General features: G+C 39.4%; 1 protein-coding gene across 5 annotated transcripts in view; it reads right to left on the bottom strand.

Annotated features, from left to right (window-relative positions):
• Positions 1 to 1,353: 1,353 nt before the first annotated feature.
• DCLK3 (doublecortin like kinase 3) overlaps positions 1,354 to 17,261 on the bottom strand; it is a 32,232-nt gene continuing 16,324 nt past the window's right edge. For 3 of the 5 annotated variants that reach the window (XM_035318661.1, XM_035318657.1, XM_035318660.1), the window contains 4 exons: positions 11,679 to 13,555; positions 5,604 to 5,736; positions 4,450 to 4,617; positions 1,354 to 1,975 (listed from right to left, as the gene is read on the bottom strand). In XM_035318661.1, the coding sequence (XP_035174552.1) occupies positions 1,779 to 1,975; positions 4,450 to 4,617; positions 5,604 to 5,736; positions 11,679 to 13,544 (2,364 nt within the window). In that variant the 5' untranslated portion in view covers positions 13,545 to 13,555 and the 3' untranslated portion in view covers positions 1,354 to 1,778. Of the gene's footprint in view, positions 1,976 to 4,449; positions 4,618 to 5,603; positions 5,737 to 11,678; positions 13,556 to 15,011; positions 15,234 to 17,261 lie in introns of all 5 variants that reach the window. The other 2 variants (XM_035318659.1, XM_035318658.1) reach the window with 2 other exon arrangements.

The following is a 17,261-nucleotide window of genomic DNA, read 5'->3' as shown; positions in this document are numbered from 1 at the left end:
ATTCTCTTGTAACAACCAAGTTGTTTCTACTTCCATACATCATTTTTGAGGCAAAAATTGTTACAGCTTGAAACAGAAACATGATGACAGTACCACATACTTTTTGGTAATTCAGAAAATTCACACAGAATTTTAGCACTCAGAAAAAAAAATATACTGTTTCCTATAGTTATGAACCTGTTCTACTGATTCTGAAATGCTTCTGACATCTCATTACAAGATACCTTCATTCAATTCTACACGCTATGAACTTTATGTTAATACTACTGATAAATTTTATTGTGAATATTATTTGCTAGTACATGTAATTCATGGACAAGGCATTATAAAACAGACAACTAGAGTGCTTTTTGGATTTGATTAGTTAAAGAAAATGTCTGAGATTCCAAAACTCTTAAAGGTTATGGCCCTTCTCAGGACTGCATTTTTCCCCCCAAAGGATTTCTTTAAAACTCCATCCAATCCAATCAAAAATAACGTAAGCAATGAAGCATATGACATGTCCCCCTGGGAGACCTTCCCACACATTAACAAGAAGTTGCTCTTCCTGAGCTGAACTTTAATGTAATTTCACCACATTGGCTATTCTTACAGAATCAAGGAAGAAGAGACCCCAGGGAAGGCAACTTAAAAAATAAAAATAAATACATAAATAAATAAATAAGTTTGCTAAACTACACTGACCAAGTGTACAAAAGCAATTCAGCTATGAAGGACATTGATGAGAGGGGAACCATAAGGGTAAGGGCTAACTTAAATCACAGAAGGAGCTTTCCAGCTCTCTCTTCTCCATCATCATGAGGGAGTCACAGATGGATGTGGATGGCTCCTAATAAAAAATTCAGTATGAAAAAAAAAAAGCTTGGGTTATCATTCTATAAGTATACCTTTGGGAATAGTTTCCTTAGAACTGCTACCTTCCTACTTCCCAGAGTAGGAAGAAAACTGTTTTAAAAGTTATTATTCTAGCCTTGAAACCGTATCAGCCATGGTATCTTCCCACTCTTCTTATAAAGAAATGAAACTACCATACTATATAGAACCATGGTAGTTTAACAGAAACATTGTGCATTCTACTGCCCTGTCCCTGAGAACATCTAAAGAAAAGATGTTGCCAAGGGAGATATCATAAAATATCTCATTTCACCTACAACAATTTTTCTTTCCTTATAACTCAATAAATAGTATCTTACCTTTTATTTAACATATCCTACAGCTAAATGATACATATATTACACACACACAAAAAAAAAAAAAAAAAAAAAATCCCTCACCTTCTCCACTGCTCACAGGAACTTGTGAAAAGCTAATTTAAGAATTAGCGCAGGATGTGTATGCAGACAGCCATTTTGACAATGTTATAAACACAAAACATTATAAAAAAAGAAAACAAAATGCAAAACTCCTGAAGGTATCATACAAAACGAGACAAGAAAACACATTTCAGTCACCACTAATGTTGGCTGCAGAAGCAAACATTTGCCATCTAAAAAGATATACGTTATATAATGTAAAAGTTCAAATCAGTATTTAAAGAAAAATAATGGATATCCTCCAGGAAATATCTAGTACCCACTGCTGTCAGAGACACTCCCAAGTGACACCACAAGGGTGGGGATGCAAATTTGATCTCTATCCTTATTCAGAATCTCAGAATCAAGGAGAGGCATAATGATGGCCAGCAAAATCTACACACAAAAGTCTCAATTCATTTACAAAAGAAAACAAGTAATTTGTTAATCAATAAAAAGAGACAAATAGATGAGCTTGAAGAGACTTCATGTGTCCTCATCTACAACTTCTTTTCGGCGCTGGGTCCGGAAATGGCGCTCAATATTAATTGTTACTTCCCTCTGCAAGTTTCTGCCATTAGTTTTTCCAGCTGTTCTGATCCAAGGGTGCTGAAGTACTTGCCATGCTGTGAAGCGCTTTTGGGGATCCACTATCAACAGCCTGCTTATGAGGTCTTTTGCTGCTATTATGAAACAAAGAACCGGAAAGAAGGGAAAATGAAAGTGATGGTTATTCCTACACAAAATATCTTTCTAATCTTTCTTACTAATTTTTACTGTAACATTTTTTTTTGTGGCTATCCCCGGGAAATATTTTAGCAACTAGATTTAAAACTAGTGACAGGAGATGTTAAATCTCCGCACCATTTTCCCCCAAAGAAAGAGAAAAGGGAAGAGAGTTCAATCTTGAAGAAATGCTGAAAGCATGCAGCTAGGTGTTCTGATTCGCAGGAACTACAAATGGGAATCTTATCACAGAATCACAGAATCACAAAAGCGTCTAGGTTGGAAGAGACCTCCACGATCACCGAGTCCAACCTCTGACCTAATGCTAACAAGTCCTCCACTAAACCAGATCCCTAAGCTCTACATCTAAACGTCCTTTAAAGACCTCCAGGGATGGTGACTCAACCACTTCCCTGGGCAGCCTATTCCAGTGACTAACAACCCATTCAGTAAAGACGTTTTTTCTAATATCCAAACTAAACCTCCTCTGGTGCAATTTTAGCCCATTCCCCCTCGTCCTGTCACCAGGCATGTGGGAGAACAGACCAACCCCCACCTCACTACAGTCTCCTTTAAGGTACCTTTAGAGTGCAATAAGGTCACCCCTGAGCCCCCTCTTCTCCAGGCTAAACAGTCCCAGCTCCCTCAGCCGCTCCTCCTAAGACTTGTTCTCCAGACCCTTCACTAGCTTCGTAGCCCTTCTCTGGACTCACTCAAGCACCTCCATGTCCTTCTTGTAGCGAGGGGCCCAAAACTGAACACAGTACTCGAGGTGCGGTCTCACCAGAGCTGAGTACGGGGCGCAATCACTTACCCGGACCTGCTGGCCACACTGTTTCTTATGCAAGCCAGGATGCTGTTGGCCTTCTTGGCCACCTGAGCACACTGCTGGCTCATATTCAGCCGACTACCAACCAATGCTCCCAGGTCCTTTTCTGCCAGGCAGCTTTCTAATCCCTCATCTCCCAGCCTGTAGTGCTGCTTGGGATTGTTTCGCCCCAGGTGCAGGACCCGGCACTTGGCCTTGTTGAACTTCATACAGTTGGCCTCGGCCCATCAGTCCAGCCTATCCAGGTCTTCCTGCAGAGCCTTCCTACGCTCGAGCAGATCGACACACGCACCTAACTTGGTGTCGTCTGCAAGCTTACTGAGTGTGCACTCAATCCCTTCATCCAGATCATCGATAAAGATGTTAAAGAGGGCTGGCCCTAGTACCAAGCCCTGGCGGACTCCACTAGTGACCATCCTCCAACTGGATTTAACTCCATTCACCACAACTCTCTGGGCCCATCCAACCAGCCAGCTCTTAACCCAACAAAGCGTACACCAGTCCAAGCCACAAACAGCCAGTTTCTTGAGGAGAATGCTGTGGGAAATGGTGTCAAAAGCCTTACTGAAGTCAAGGTAGACCATATCCACAGGCTTTCCCTCACCCACTAAGTGTGTCACCTTGTCATAGAAGGAGATCAGGTTAGTCAAGCAGGACATGCCCTTCATAAACCCATGCTGACTGGGCCTGATCACCTGGTTGCCCTGCAAGTGTCACGTGATGACACTCAAGATAATCTGCTCCATGAGCTTCTCTGGCACTGAGGTCAAACTAACAGACCTATAGTACCCTGGGTCTACCCTCTGGCCCTTCTTGTAGATGGGTGTCACGTTTGCTAGCCGCCAGTCAAGTGGGACCTCCCCTGATAGCCAGGACTGCAAATGATGTAAAGTGGCTTGGCCAGCTCTTCTGCCAGTTCTCACAGTACCCCCAGGGGGATCTCATCTGGCCCCATCGACTTGTGTACATCCAAATGCTGTAGCAGGTCACCAACCATTTCCTTGTGGATTGTGGGGGCCACATGCTGCTCCTCATGCCCTTCCACCAGCTCAGGGTACTGGGCGTCCAGAGAACAACTGGTTTTGCTGCTATAGACTGAGGCAAAGAAGGCATTAAGCACCTCAGCTTTTTCCTCATCTCTGGTAACTAAGTTTCCCCCCATATCCAGTAAAGGGTGAAGATTCTCCTTAGTCCTCCTTTTTGTACTGATACATTTATGAAAAAAATTTTTGTTGTCTTTAACAGCAGTAGCCAGATTGAGCTACAGATTACCTTTGGCCTTTCTAATTTTGTCCCTGCACCGCCTCACAACATCCTTTTTTCTACAGAGATAATTCTTACAAGTCAGCTGAGCAAATTTTTTTTTCTTGCCTTAGAAAGGGAGCAGTTACATTGATCATTCCTGATATTCAGATTCACCGTGACTGATACCACCAGGACTAAATTGACATCTAAAGCAAATACAGGATCATCATATAAAACACACCTGTAAGACATCCCAAAGTTGACAGACGTCCCTGTCATGAACAAAAGGGGGCTTCTGTGTGTCAAAGCCACTCCAGGGAAGAGCTTTTCAGAGCTGGTATACATGCTGAATCTTACCTGCAGAAATATTGTCCCAGTATGGGGAAAGGAACTCATAGTGACCCAGTTGTATGATTTGAAACAGCTCTTCTTGATCACGTTCCTGACTACGAAATGGGGGAAAACCACAGAGCAAAATGTAAAGGATCACACCAGCTGCCCACATATCTACTTGGAGCCCATAGCCTAAGGAAGAAAAGACAAACCGTGGCTAAGCATCTTTTACTCAGTCTTGTTTCAGAAAATAAACAAAACCAAACAGCAACAACAACAAAAAACCACACCTCATGGTAGGAGCTGTTTCTTTTTTCATTTTATTCTCTAAGAAACAGAGCAGCTTTGTTCAGCTTCGTAGAAAGACAAGGTCAACAGAAGAGTAAGTGTCTGGTACACCACTTCTGTAAGTAGAGCTGCTCTGTTAATAGTCACAGCTCTCACACAGTGCCTCTCTTCTTCAACACGTTTCACAATCATTGTCTGTCTCACAAGGTCAATATCAAGAGGAGACTAATTGAGAAAACATGGGGCATATTTCTAAAACAGTCTTCCCCAGTTTCTCTTTTCTTTTTTTAAAAAAAAAAAAGCACTAAGAGTGCCAAGTTTCCATTAAAATTGAATATAATTGGAGATGTTCAACCCAGCTCTGCAGAACAAGACAGAAATAGCTTTTCCTGAGTCATCAAAATCTGACTCCTTTCCAGGTCTGAATCTTTTTGGATATGAAATCAATAAAATTCTCTCTGATGTGAACGATGCTTTGGCTTGTTACATGTATTTAGCATACATGTTCACCATCCTTTTGCATCACTAGAGGGCCTTGGAAAGTTGTTTGGGTTACAGTCACAAAATGGGGGTGACTATCCTGAGGTTGCAAGACAAACTTTTGCTTATTTCACCACTTCAGCAATTATTATCTATGATATTTTAATAAGTTGTCTGCTTGGAAATCACAATTATATTACATAGACATTAATAATGCAAACATGACTGATATCACGCTTGTGTTTGTCAAAAGCTAAGAGGTTTTCTGTCCTTTCACAGATTTTGCTGCTAGCCAACCTCCTACCCTGTAAAGACATATCAGTAGGTTGAAACATTCTGGAATATGTCCATGATTAGAAATTTAAGAGCAATTGGGTGATTTGCTAGAAATTATAGATGTATACACTCACCCTTCTCAGCAAGTATCTCAGGGGCAACATATGTCGGTGTTCCACACACAGTAAATATAGGTTTTGTAACCAGCTTTGCAAGGCCAAAATCTGCTAGTTTCAGTGTAGTAGATTTATCTGCATTATGCTGAACCTACATTCAATGAAATATAAAAATATATTTAGTCCACATGCATTTTTAGATTGCAAAAGATAAATGAAATAGTTAATAATATAGAGAAAGAGGTTCTAATAATAGTACTGCCAAGTAAAACAGAATGAAATGGAAAACATTTTGATAAACAGTATTCAGAAAGTTGTCTCCTCTCCATGTACCAAGACAGCATATGTATATAAGAGGAAAAGCAATAATGGGAAAAAAAAAATTTGCTCTTCAAACTCTGGCACACTAATTTCAAAGGAATTAAAAGGAAGAAGACCAAAAATAAGGGAGAGTGAATTAAACATTTATTTTTCACCTTAGGAAAGCAAAGGAGAATGTTATGGGCCTCTACTTGTGCATGGGGATGTTTAAATTGGACATTAGGAAGAAATTCTTCATGGGGAGGGTGGTCAGACATTGGAAGGGGCTGCCCAGGAGAGTGGTGGAGTACTACCCCTAAATACTCCCAGAGGTATTTAGGAGATGTGTGGACACAGCACTAAGGGACATAGTTTAGTGATAGGACATGGTAGGTCAAGTTAATGTCTTAACTTTGTTGTCTTGAAAGTCTTTTCCAACCTAGATGATCCTATGATTTTATGATAATTGATATTCCCACGTATGTCACTGACTTTACAGTGTCACTTGAAGAGTGTAACTCCGTCACAAAGGTCCAAGAAAAAAAAAAAAAAAAAAAAGGGGCTTCACTTTCTTTGCAAATTACTCTGCTACTCCACCTGCTGCTCTGAAAATAAATGAATCGCAGTAATCACACAGTACGAGCTGGAGAAATTAATCCAACAAAACATCCTTGTAAGTGTGCCTTTCCATCAATTCCCATCTCCTGCATCTGTGTGTAAGGTAATCAAAACACTTGTTCCCATTCTAATTTTGTATGCATGTGTCTTTAGCATTAATTCGTAATGCATTTAATGAAACATTATTTTAAGAAAAAATATTGAAAGGTCAAGTCATGAATAAGACAGCAGGGCAATTAAACACATTGCTATTCTTAATATGGTGACTGATACTCAAATATTCTTTAAGAAGTAAAAAATGTCATAAACTTGCTTCTAATGAGATATTATCTGTCTCTAACTATGGGGAACAGAGCAGCATCTAACATAAACATAGGGAAACCAAGAAAATCTGCACTCGGGTTTTGAGCAGACAAGCCAGAACATGAGGCAACAGGCATACCTCACTCTTTAACACGTCATTCTTTGCCATCAGGCAGTGCTTGAGACAGCCAAAAATTCAAGATGGTCTCTATTACAAGACAACTAAGGACACAGATGGGACAAGATTTGCTCACCTACATTACAGCCAACTAATTCCCATTTATCTTCTTTACAGAAACCGTAAGCACTCTTCCAGATTTGATTAAGCGAGAGTTTTGTTATTTTTTTTCCTGTTTTAAGAAAAATGTGCTTGCCACCATGAAATTGAAAATAAAAGTTTCCTATGACCACACGGACAAAAATTCTGTAGGAGAAAACTAAAATGACATAGCTATCTTCTCTTCTATTGCATTAGTCAACTTCATTAGGATTTTTTGTCATCATTCACTGTGGACTCAACAGCTGACAAAATGAAAAATGACAAAAGTAAGTTATTTTCTAGAACTGCATCTATCCACAGGATTTCTATTCTAACAATATGGTTAACAGTGGTAGAACACTACAAAAACTCATAATTGAAACACGCAGTTTTATATGCATTATATGAGCATGAATACATATTTCTGTTGTATATATAAAGCTTTTAAAATTACATTAGGGAACTGTATCGCATATGGAATTTCAACAAATAGCCTGCATGCTATTGTACCAAGACAAATAACACTGAAATGTTTATGCAATTGTGTTTGTGGGTTTTTTTTGTGATTTTTTTTTTATCATTATAATTTATTTATTTTAAAGAAACCAGCAAAGGGAGAAATCCTGGTCTTAATTCCAATGCACAAAAGCCATTAGGAAATGTCTGGTCATTTTGCTTGATGAAACACACTGGTGTAATTTTCACAGAGAAGCCAAAGTCCTAACTTCTCATCAGAGCACAAGGTGGCAATACTGCACCATGTGTTCTTGAGGACAAAACCACAGAGCTTTCGGTTTACTTGATATTTGAACAGGTAGGAACAGCATGCAACATGGGTGTAGTTTTACAGCTCTGTGACAATCATTTCAAAGCCAGCATGTAACCTGTCAGCACACCTGAAAACCTCAGCCCAGATCTCCTCGGCCTCTTCACTAACAACTCAAAGTCAGCTCAGATGAAGCGAGCATTCCATTCCCTTCATCCCAAATTCTGTAATCTCCAGTCCACCTTTCCATCACTTGGCAGCAAAAATAGCAAGCAAATATGCATTACAGAAAGAAAAGCCGCTCAGGTTACTTGGATTCCCTCCTGAGGCCAGAGCTTTTCCTCATGGCAGTATCACAGAAATCTACAATCTTCCCAAGAGAAATCTAGCCTTTGACATATCCCACATACTTTGAAATGGTACAAAGCAAAAATAGTAACTCTAGAGGATCATCCCAGCTTTATCATGACACCTGTTATAGCATCTGCATTCAAGACTACATAGACTGCATTCAAGACTGCATTCAAAGACTGCACTACAAGACTGCATTCAAGACTACATCTGGTAGTCCTGAACCAGGACAGTCAATTGTTTGCTACTCTCTTGATACCAGGATACCCAAATACTGTTTATGGATTTCTAGGTATAGCAGCCATACACCTGAAAGATTATAACATACTAATACAAAGGCAAGTTCATCTTCAAAAAGGGATAAACTGGTCTTTTCCTTTTTTTTCCTGTCTGCTGATGAATCCCGAGTTCTTGTTTTCGTATCTACATTGTGAAATCCAATGTGAATCCAAGATGATTTATAACATTAATATTCCTCTTTATGCACGTATGTATGGAAGTACAGATTCTACATACAGACATAATGATATCAAGCTAGCCCATGCAACTTTTTGCATATTAAAAGCGGACAGAGAGAAAGCACTGCTTCTACATTTGAGTTTCAGACACCCTTTGACGGATAGTAGCTAGAATAATCTCTCTATAAAAGAAATCTTACAGAAAATAACCTGCATAGGTTTATCATACTGAGAGCTCCTGATAGGTAACTGGTTAAATAGGATTTTAACTCAAATGCACTTGGAGACCTTCAACAGCACTTCATGTATTTGAAATAGGGTCACAAAACCAAAGTTTATTGATAAAACAGCTACACTTGAAGTTCTCATACAAATTTGAAAACTTGAAAGAAAGAAGAAAGAAAGGAAAAAGGAAAGGAAAAAACTCAAATGCATAAAAAGCTGCAATACTTATAAAGCCCAGTTACCATATTAGCATTCTGGGGAAGAATACAAGAAAATGAGTTCACAATCACAAATACAAAAATCTACACCACGAAAAAAAAAAGGGGGGAAGGATGTGGCTTTACATCTTTTACTGCTATAACCCAGAAAAACAACCTCTACAGGTTGAAATTAATTTCTGACTCACAGAAATGCCACCACCTGTGGAATTAAAAGTCCCTTAGCTAAAAACCTTGGTGGCAAATTCTACTCCTCCTATGCTCTTCCAGCTAGCACTAAAGTAGTGACCAGCTTCTTTTGTGGGACCAAACACACCACATCACTCAGCCTTGGTAGCAAAGGTTACCTCACTAAACACCTCATCCTATGCCAGGTGATTCCGTTAGTGAGGGCTTCAGAGCAGCTGTCTTCACGCCAGCTGTCAAACAGATTTTGTTTTGGTAGTGCAAGTCACCAGCCTTCTGCCTCACAGCTACACTGCAAGGAGTCTGAAAGTTGTGGGCAGGCACAGTAATGAAAGAGGGAGAGGAAAGGCAAAAAGGATTTAATGGTGGGCTGTTACACAAGTCTATAACTAGAGGACAGTGCCACATGAGCAATAGGAATAGTACCATAAACTAGTAAAATCAGATTTTCAGCTCTGCCTTATAACTCACTAGACAACAAAGTATATTTCCACCTTATCCTCTGTAGAGACAGAAACATGGTTTCCCTTCTTTCACCAGCTGCTTATTTTCATGAAACTTCCAGAAATGTTTCCATTGTTTGCTGCTTCTCTGTCAACTCTGATGGAAATGAGCCAGTAGGTTCAAAAGTCATTAGGAGCAAGCCTGGATTCCCACAGAAAACAGACTAAGAGTAAACAAAACATATTCCCTTAGGAAAACGGGATCCTTTCTCTGCCAGTCCCCATTTGCTGGGAAGGTTTAAGAAATATGGAAAAAAATGGTTAACAAGAAAGAGAAAGGACAGGATTCACCTGACCAGAAAACCCCAGAGTAGTCCAAATGAGTCAGCAGCCAAAAACTTAACAGACTGGATATTAGAAGAGTTTCTTCCCAGATCAGGTGGGTAGGCGTTGGAACAGGCTGACCTGGGAAGTTCTGGAGTCACCATTCCTGTAAGTATTTAAGAAATACGTGGATATGGCACTTTGGAACATGGTTTAGTGGTGGAGTTGGTTAGGTTGATCTGGAAGGTTTTTTCCAACCTAAATAGGTCTATGGTTCTATGAAAAAGTATGAGCATGTTTCTGTCCTCTGTGCACAAAGCCTAAGGAGACCAATTCAGACAAACATCTGTGGTGTAGCAATGTGAAGTAAAGCAGGAGGTATCTATCCCACAACCAAGGACAAATCAGAGACACCGCAGGATGCCAGCACTTCCAGAAGGCTGCTCCCAGTCCCTGGCCCACCAACAATGAATGAGCCCATAAACTTGCTTCAGTAATGTTTGGTACTGTGTAGCTCTGGCCAACACTAAATTAGTGGCAGCTGTCCACGTTGTTCTGCTGTTACTGCTCCAGTCACTGTAAGGAGTCAGAGAAAGCATATTAAAATTTCAGAAAGCCATAAACTTGCTCACATGGCCTGTATTTTTAGGGATGGTTATTACATAGCAGATGAGCTATTCAATAGTATCAACAACTTACAAGCTCACATAGCATGTTGAACACACTAACTTTTCAAAAAGAAGCATCACATAAACAGTGTGTAAAGCAGGCATTCAGTCATTTAACGAGCAAGGTGAAACCAAAAGAGGGTTTTTTTTTTCTTGTTAGTTCTGGTAATACTGTTCTGATGTGATAAAATACCTGTGTGGTGGGGGTGAGTCTGTCCTTGCAAAAATGTATCTTTCTGTAATTCAGCCAGAGCAGGCAACACGATTTCTTCAGTGTTACAAAACTTTGCACACCAGTCTGTTTTGCAGGGCTGTGAACTACATATGAAAACCATCAGGTGAGACCTGGATCATACCCCTCAGAAATGTGTTGGAAAAGAACTCCTTAGCACAATGTGAGTATGAGTTAACTTTAGTGTTTGATGCTATATTTCACCAAAACATCTGTATATTGCTGTCAGCTTATTTCAGATAAATGCATTGTACTTCTGCTCCTAAGAAAGTCAAATTGTCACTGAATTGAAATCACTACAGTAGAGGATTGCCACAGTGGTCTGCAGTGGACAAGAAGTCCATCAAATAAGCTGAATTAGCAATTTTAATAAATTTTGGTCTGCAAGGAAAATGCCTGATGATTCAGTGCGTGCTTCATGCAAAACATTCAAACTTGTGTAGCAAAAAGTCAGATGATAAATAGCATGCCTGATTGCCAGAATACAAATGCTCACTGCCCTTGAAAGCCAGGTCATTTTCATTCAAATTTCTATTTGCAAGCACTGTGATCTACAGCGTAGAGAAGATCTAGGCAGAGTAAACTGTAAGGCTAATTTCAAGATCGTATTAATTTTTCCAAACAGTACTGCCACAGTACATTCTCTTCACATATCATTTGCTTAAAACTATTCAAAGAACCATAACAAAAATGAAAATAAATCCCACTCCTGCAAATATACAGTTTGTTTGCCCACACTTACCAAAAGGTTCTCTGGTTTGAGGTCTCTGTGGACGATGTTCTTGCTGTGAATATATACCAGGGCTTCACACAGGTCAGTGATCATGACAGCAGCATCATGCTCTGTGAACTTCACACTTTCTATAATAGCATCAAATAAGTCCCCTCCTGGGACATATTCCAGGATTAGGTAGATCTCAGCCTCTGTCTCATACACTTCAATTAAGCTTACTATATTGGGATGAGAAAGACTCCTAATGATCAGAATTTCACTTTCCATCATGTCCTCTTTCCCCTTCAGCTTAGATTTATCCACAATTTTCATGGCATAGATCTGATTAGAGTTGCAGTGGCGACATTCCTTCACCACCGCAAAATTCCCATCCCCAATAGTCCTGCCAATTTCATAGTGGTTTTCCACATCAGTTCTGTTTTTAATGGCATGCCTCCGGCTTGTGTTTTCCAGACCTGGAGCCATGTTTTCTTCTTTATTTACTCTACACTCTCCTGTTTTCTCTCGTCGAGTCACGTCATTCTCTCTGTGTATGATATTTCCCTCTCTCCTGGCACTCTCCTCTTTAGCCCTTTGATTCTCTTTGCTGTCCCTATGTACTTTAGATGGCTTCTCGGCATCCCTTGGAGTGTCTTTCATTAGCCAACCATTTTGATTAGTTACACAGCTACTTCCATTTTCTTCCTTCATTTCATGAGTTATTTGCGGCCCTTCCACAGCATTTTTCTTGTTTTTCACCACTTCTTTCTCATGGATTTCATGCTTCTCCAGATCTCTTTCTGTCTCAATGCTCTTTTTTTGCTTTTCCAGCCCTTCATTAACATTCCTATGTAGAGGTTTCCAGGTCTTTCTGCAGCCATTCTCTTTCCAGCCAACTTCTTCACCTTCCAGAGGAACTTCAGAAGATTTTTGGCTATTCCTGATTTTTGCATTTCTTTCTACCTGATACCTCTGACATGCACCTGCATCCAGGTCCGTGTTCTCAAATGAAGTCTCAGCAAGCCTTTCCCTTCGTAACTTTTGCCTTGCCTGCCTTTCCCGTTCACACTTCTCACACCTCACTACTTCCACTGTAATCTCTTTTAATCCCTTCTCAGGGCTCCTCTCTTGCTTAAGGTACCTCTCACTTTCTCGGGTTTTTCTTGAAGGCCTCACTCCTTGCTCACCATCCCAACTCTCTCTAGTCCACTTTTTTTTTGTCCTCATTTTCTTTTCTTGCTTTGTCTTGGCTTGACTTTTTCTAGCTACCAGTTTGGGAGACATAACAACACTGCAATTCTTGGCAATCTCTGCCTCATCAAATCCACTGTCCACTTTTGATGCTTTGTCATACAGCCCACTCTTCAGTTTTTGGGACTGCTCCTCATCCTGCTGAACTGCACTGGCAGCATAAGGATTCTCAGGACAAAGTTCTTGTATTGCCACTTCCAAGTTCTTCAATGTAAGGGGCTCCCTCCCCATAGCTATGAACGCATCGCCTTCCCTGAAGAAGTCAGAAACACTTTGGATTTCTCTGCCTCTCAGATTGTAAAGCTTTCTCACGTGGTCATTCTTCCAGTGCGGAAATCCCAGAGCTTCTGAAATGTCAGCTATCAGCTGCTCAAAGCCCTGGACAGATCTTCTGTTCAGAAGCAAAGTTATCTTTTTGAGTGTATGCCCACTGGGTTTCACCACTGTAATAATCCTTGGCTTCACAGGACTGTGCTCTAAATGTATTGTATGAAAACCATTCCAGGGATTAAAAAATGAAGACCTATAGCTGCTCGCATTTACAAATTGATTTCCACAGTTTCCACGACCAACCGGAGGACAAGTCCCATGTAGTTTCCTCTCTGTTACTTTTGAGCTTGCACTGTAAGATGCATGGTCAAACATGCTTCGGTGTCCTAAAGCAAAGAAAGAGCAGGCACATTATTCATTGACCATCATCAGATCTCTCAGAGTAATAGTTTTCTGTGTATCAGTGTACATGATGAACTCAGGAAGTAAGGGTACTTGCAAAGACCTTTAACTGTCTTTAAAGAAAAACTCCATATTCATGCAACTACAAACATGGTGAGAAAATACACACTTAGGTTTGAAAGAAAATAAGTAAGTAGTTAGTGAAAAAGAGATGTTATTCAAAAAAATATATTGGAAACAGATTTTTCTCCTAACTGCCTTCATCTGCTAGTCATCTCAGAAAAAATGGGATTACCTGGGCTAGGATTGCATCCAGATTGTTTGACATCCTGTCACAAATCTACTTTCCATGAACTCACTTGATTCCTTTCTGATCCCAATGAGAATTTTGGCCTGATTAAACCCTGCAGCAGCAAGTTCCACAATAATATTGCATGAATTAAGATAAATTAATTAATCCAGGTTTTAAATTACTACCAGATGGATGTGTGCAACCTTATATTCTTATAAATAATTACCTCCCCTTCGTGTTCCCTAGCCCATTCATTTAGTTTCTAGGTTTCTATAACAACTTAAGTAAATAAGATTCTTTTTTCAAAAAAAAAATAAGTATTACTTATGTAATTTTATAGCAATTTTTACTGTGCTTTTAATTTTTTCCTTAAAGAAAGGTATCTTAGTTCTGTTTGATATTTTGGTTTGGCTTTTTTATTCCAGAAACTTTAGTAAAATCAGGAAGTCATAAATATCCTCTAGGGACAATAACATTTTTTCCTCCAGTATTTCAGCATAGGACACCAATCAACAAAGAAAGCAGCATCATTTTTGCATGTATTTCTGAAACGGAAAAACTAAAAATGTAATACGTGATTATGGCCAAGCCATCACAAAATTCAGTCTATAAAGACAAGAATAAGCTAAGAATAATGTTACCTTGAAGTACACATATCTCTTGTACTTATTAAAACTTGATTGCCACACAATTCTTTTCGGCCTCAAGAAGTAACCTTTCATAATGACATATCAGAGTGCTTCCAACTCCTGTTAGTAGTTTTACAGTTCAGTAGGGAACAGACATTGAATACATTTGAACTAAAAATCAACCTAAAAGTAGCCACCATGATTACTGAACCATTACAAGGTAATTCCCATATAAAAATGCCTTATCTCCCAGAGAATCCCACTCTTTTTTATACATTATTATGACTACATAGCCATGTAGCAGTGTGAAAATCCACAAAGGAAAATCTATGTATATGAGCTCTCCTCTTGGGGCTAGGGCTAAGAGACACATCTTCAAGAGCTCTGGAAAGCTAAAGTTTATCACATTTTGGCTTTCAACGGTTGAAATGCCATTTTCAGTATTTCAGGCTATATATTTTCATTTGGCCCTTCCATCAAGGCAAAAAAAATAAGTGCAGAGGAAATATGCATCCTCACATAGGATGAGGAAAAGGAAAACTACACCAAGCGCTGCCACCTTCATTGAGGAACACATGGGAAGATGCGGCTACAGACCTCCATTCTGCTACTGCCTTGTCCAGGGCTGTGATGGAGGATGCTCCTTTGTTGCAATACTCTCATGAACTAAGTGCTGTGTGTACCTCAACATGCTCCTTAGCGCGTGACTCCATCTCCTTTCTCTTCCAAATGAGATAGATACTGGAGAACCAGATAAATATTACAAAGAAACCCAGCTGTCAGCATGCTGATTGAAGATGTAAGCATTATATAAGAGCTATGTGACTAATGCTTAGTGGTTGCACGGGTTATTTCTGTCTTCATTCTACTTTTTAAGGATGATCTCGTTACCAAAAGATTACAACATATGTGCTAGCAGGTTTCTACCAATCAGATGTTTACATTCTACCCAGAATAAAACTGACTGTGAATGGGGGGTTGGGGGGGGTTCAGCTGTAATTACAGTTCTCTGAAATTTAAATAGTTTCCAGCACCAGGTTACCAGGAACTGCCAAAGCTCTGAATTTAATCAACATTTCCAGATTCCTGTGTACCCACTGTCGAAGTACTACCTTGCTTATAGGAACAGTGTGTGACATTTTTATGGCTTATAATCTCTGTACAAAACAAAAACAATGCTGCACTAATAATGACTTTTGCCACAGATTTATGTTTCTCCCAGCCATGCTGCTATTAGCACACCTTTCTGTGAACCATTCATTTTAAATGCCTGGCTGCACAGTTGATTGTTTCAATTACCCAAATATCAATAACATTCCCTTTCTTCACTAAGTCAGCTATGCTTTGAAGGTAAATCCCATTTACTTTTTATTCTATAACTAATGAAATTCAATGAAAACTCAATTTTTTAATTGAGTTTTACTCAATTAAAAAAACACACAATCCAGGGATGTGTTTTTGTGCCTTTTAAAGTGACTTAGTTCCTAACCAAAACAGTTTGACTCAAGTCACAAGTTATAAAAACAACTATTTTAGGATTAAGAATAATATCAAATCTTTTTCTAACAGGAAGAAAGAAGTTACTTGAGCGTCTAAATAAACACAAAGGTACCTCCTACTGTTTTCTGAGAAAAGGGGGAAGTGCCAAATTTTGTCAAAGTGGTTGCAATGACTAATCTATATATTATAAAATCTAAAATTAATTTCAACTGCCTGTTACAGCTATGCATTTTACTTATTTTCCAGTTATGCTAAATTTATTTTAATTGATAGATATGAAGCAAGCTCCAATCTTTCAGGAAAGTGCACACACTAGGCAATAACGAGCTTTTCTAGAAAGCCTTCAAAGGTCACGCATTACTTCTATAACTACAGTTCATACTGCTGCAAAATCTTGTTTCCATATTTATACAGAAGTGGGAGAGGAAGGAAGAGGGAGGTGGGATCAGAAACACTTCAATGAGTCTGAGTGCTGGCAACTGATGCACCAGAGAATAAAACATGGTTTTCCTTTTACTGACATAGTGAGAGCTAATGGTTATAAAATACGTGTATTTCTTGCAAATTTTAATATGTATGAATTCATGCAAACAAGTCCTTTTTTTCCCCTCTATATACACTTGCGTATCACCAAATATCAACACAAACAGGAGCCCAAGCAGGTTGCAGGCATAAGAAGTTTAGCCATCTACTGACCACAGCATAGGTGTTCCCTTGAAAAAGAGGTTGCTGCATAGAGCACAGCTTCTGGGCTTCATTTTAAAAGCCAGATCACAAAGCATTTGTGAAAGCCACAGTCAATCCTCCTGGGGTAGAGTACAGGGTGAGGAAAGCACAGAGCTTCTACCAGACCTTTCCTGGCAGGGGCTTGGTTCATACTCTGGAACTGGTATAAAATAAGATAAATTCTGACCACCTAAGATCTGAATAACATGCATATACAGAGTTTCAACCACTATGTCTTAATGAATTGCCTGGCTAACCTTCCCCCCCCCTCCCCAACAGCAGCGTAATGGGGTTTGCCAGAGGTCACCAACCATCACAATTAAAAACTTATTGCTGCTATTTGCTCTTCAAAAGTTATCCCTTCCCTTGGCCAGTCTAAGTTTTTGTTCATTAATTAAAACATTTCCACTTGTCTTACTTTCCCTTTTGGCTCTCCAGTTGGAGATCACAGTTTAAGTAATTAACTGAATGTTTTTACCCAGCAGCTAATTCTGCTATCAAGTCACAGGTTGCAATGCAATTAATTTTTTACAAGGAACGTTA

The sequence above is a fragment of the Oxyura jamaicensis genome, chromosome 2 (genome assembly GCF_011077185.1).
Source record: "Oxyura jamaicensis isolate SHBP4307 breed ruddy duck chromosome 2, BPBGC_Ojam_1.0, whole genome shotgun sequence".
NCBI classification, from domain to species: Eukaryota; Metazoa; Chordata; class Aves; order Anseriformes; family Anatidae; genus Oxyura; species Oxyura jamaicensis.
This window is presented reverse-complemented; position numbering and strand designations above follow the sequence as displayed.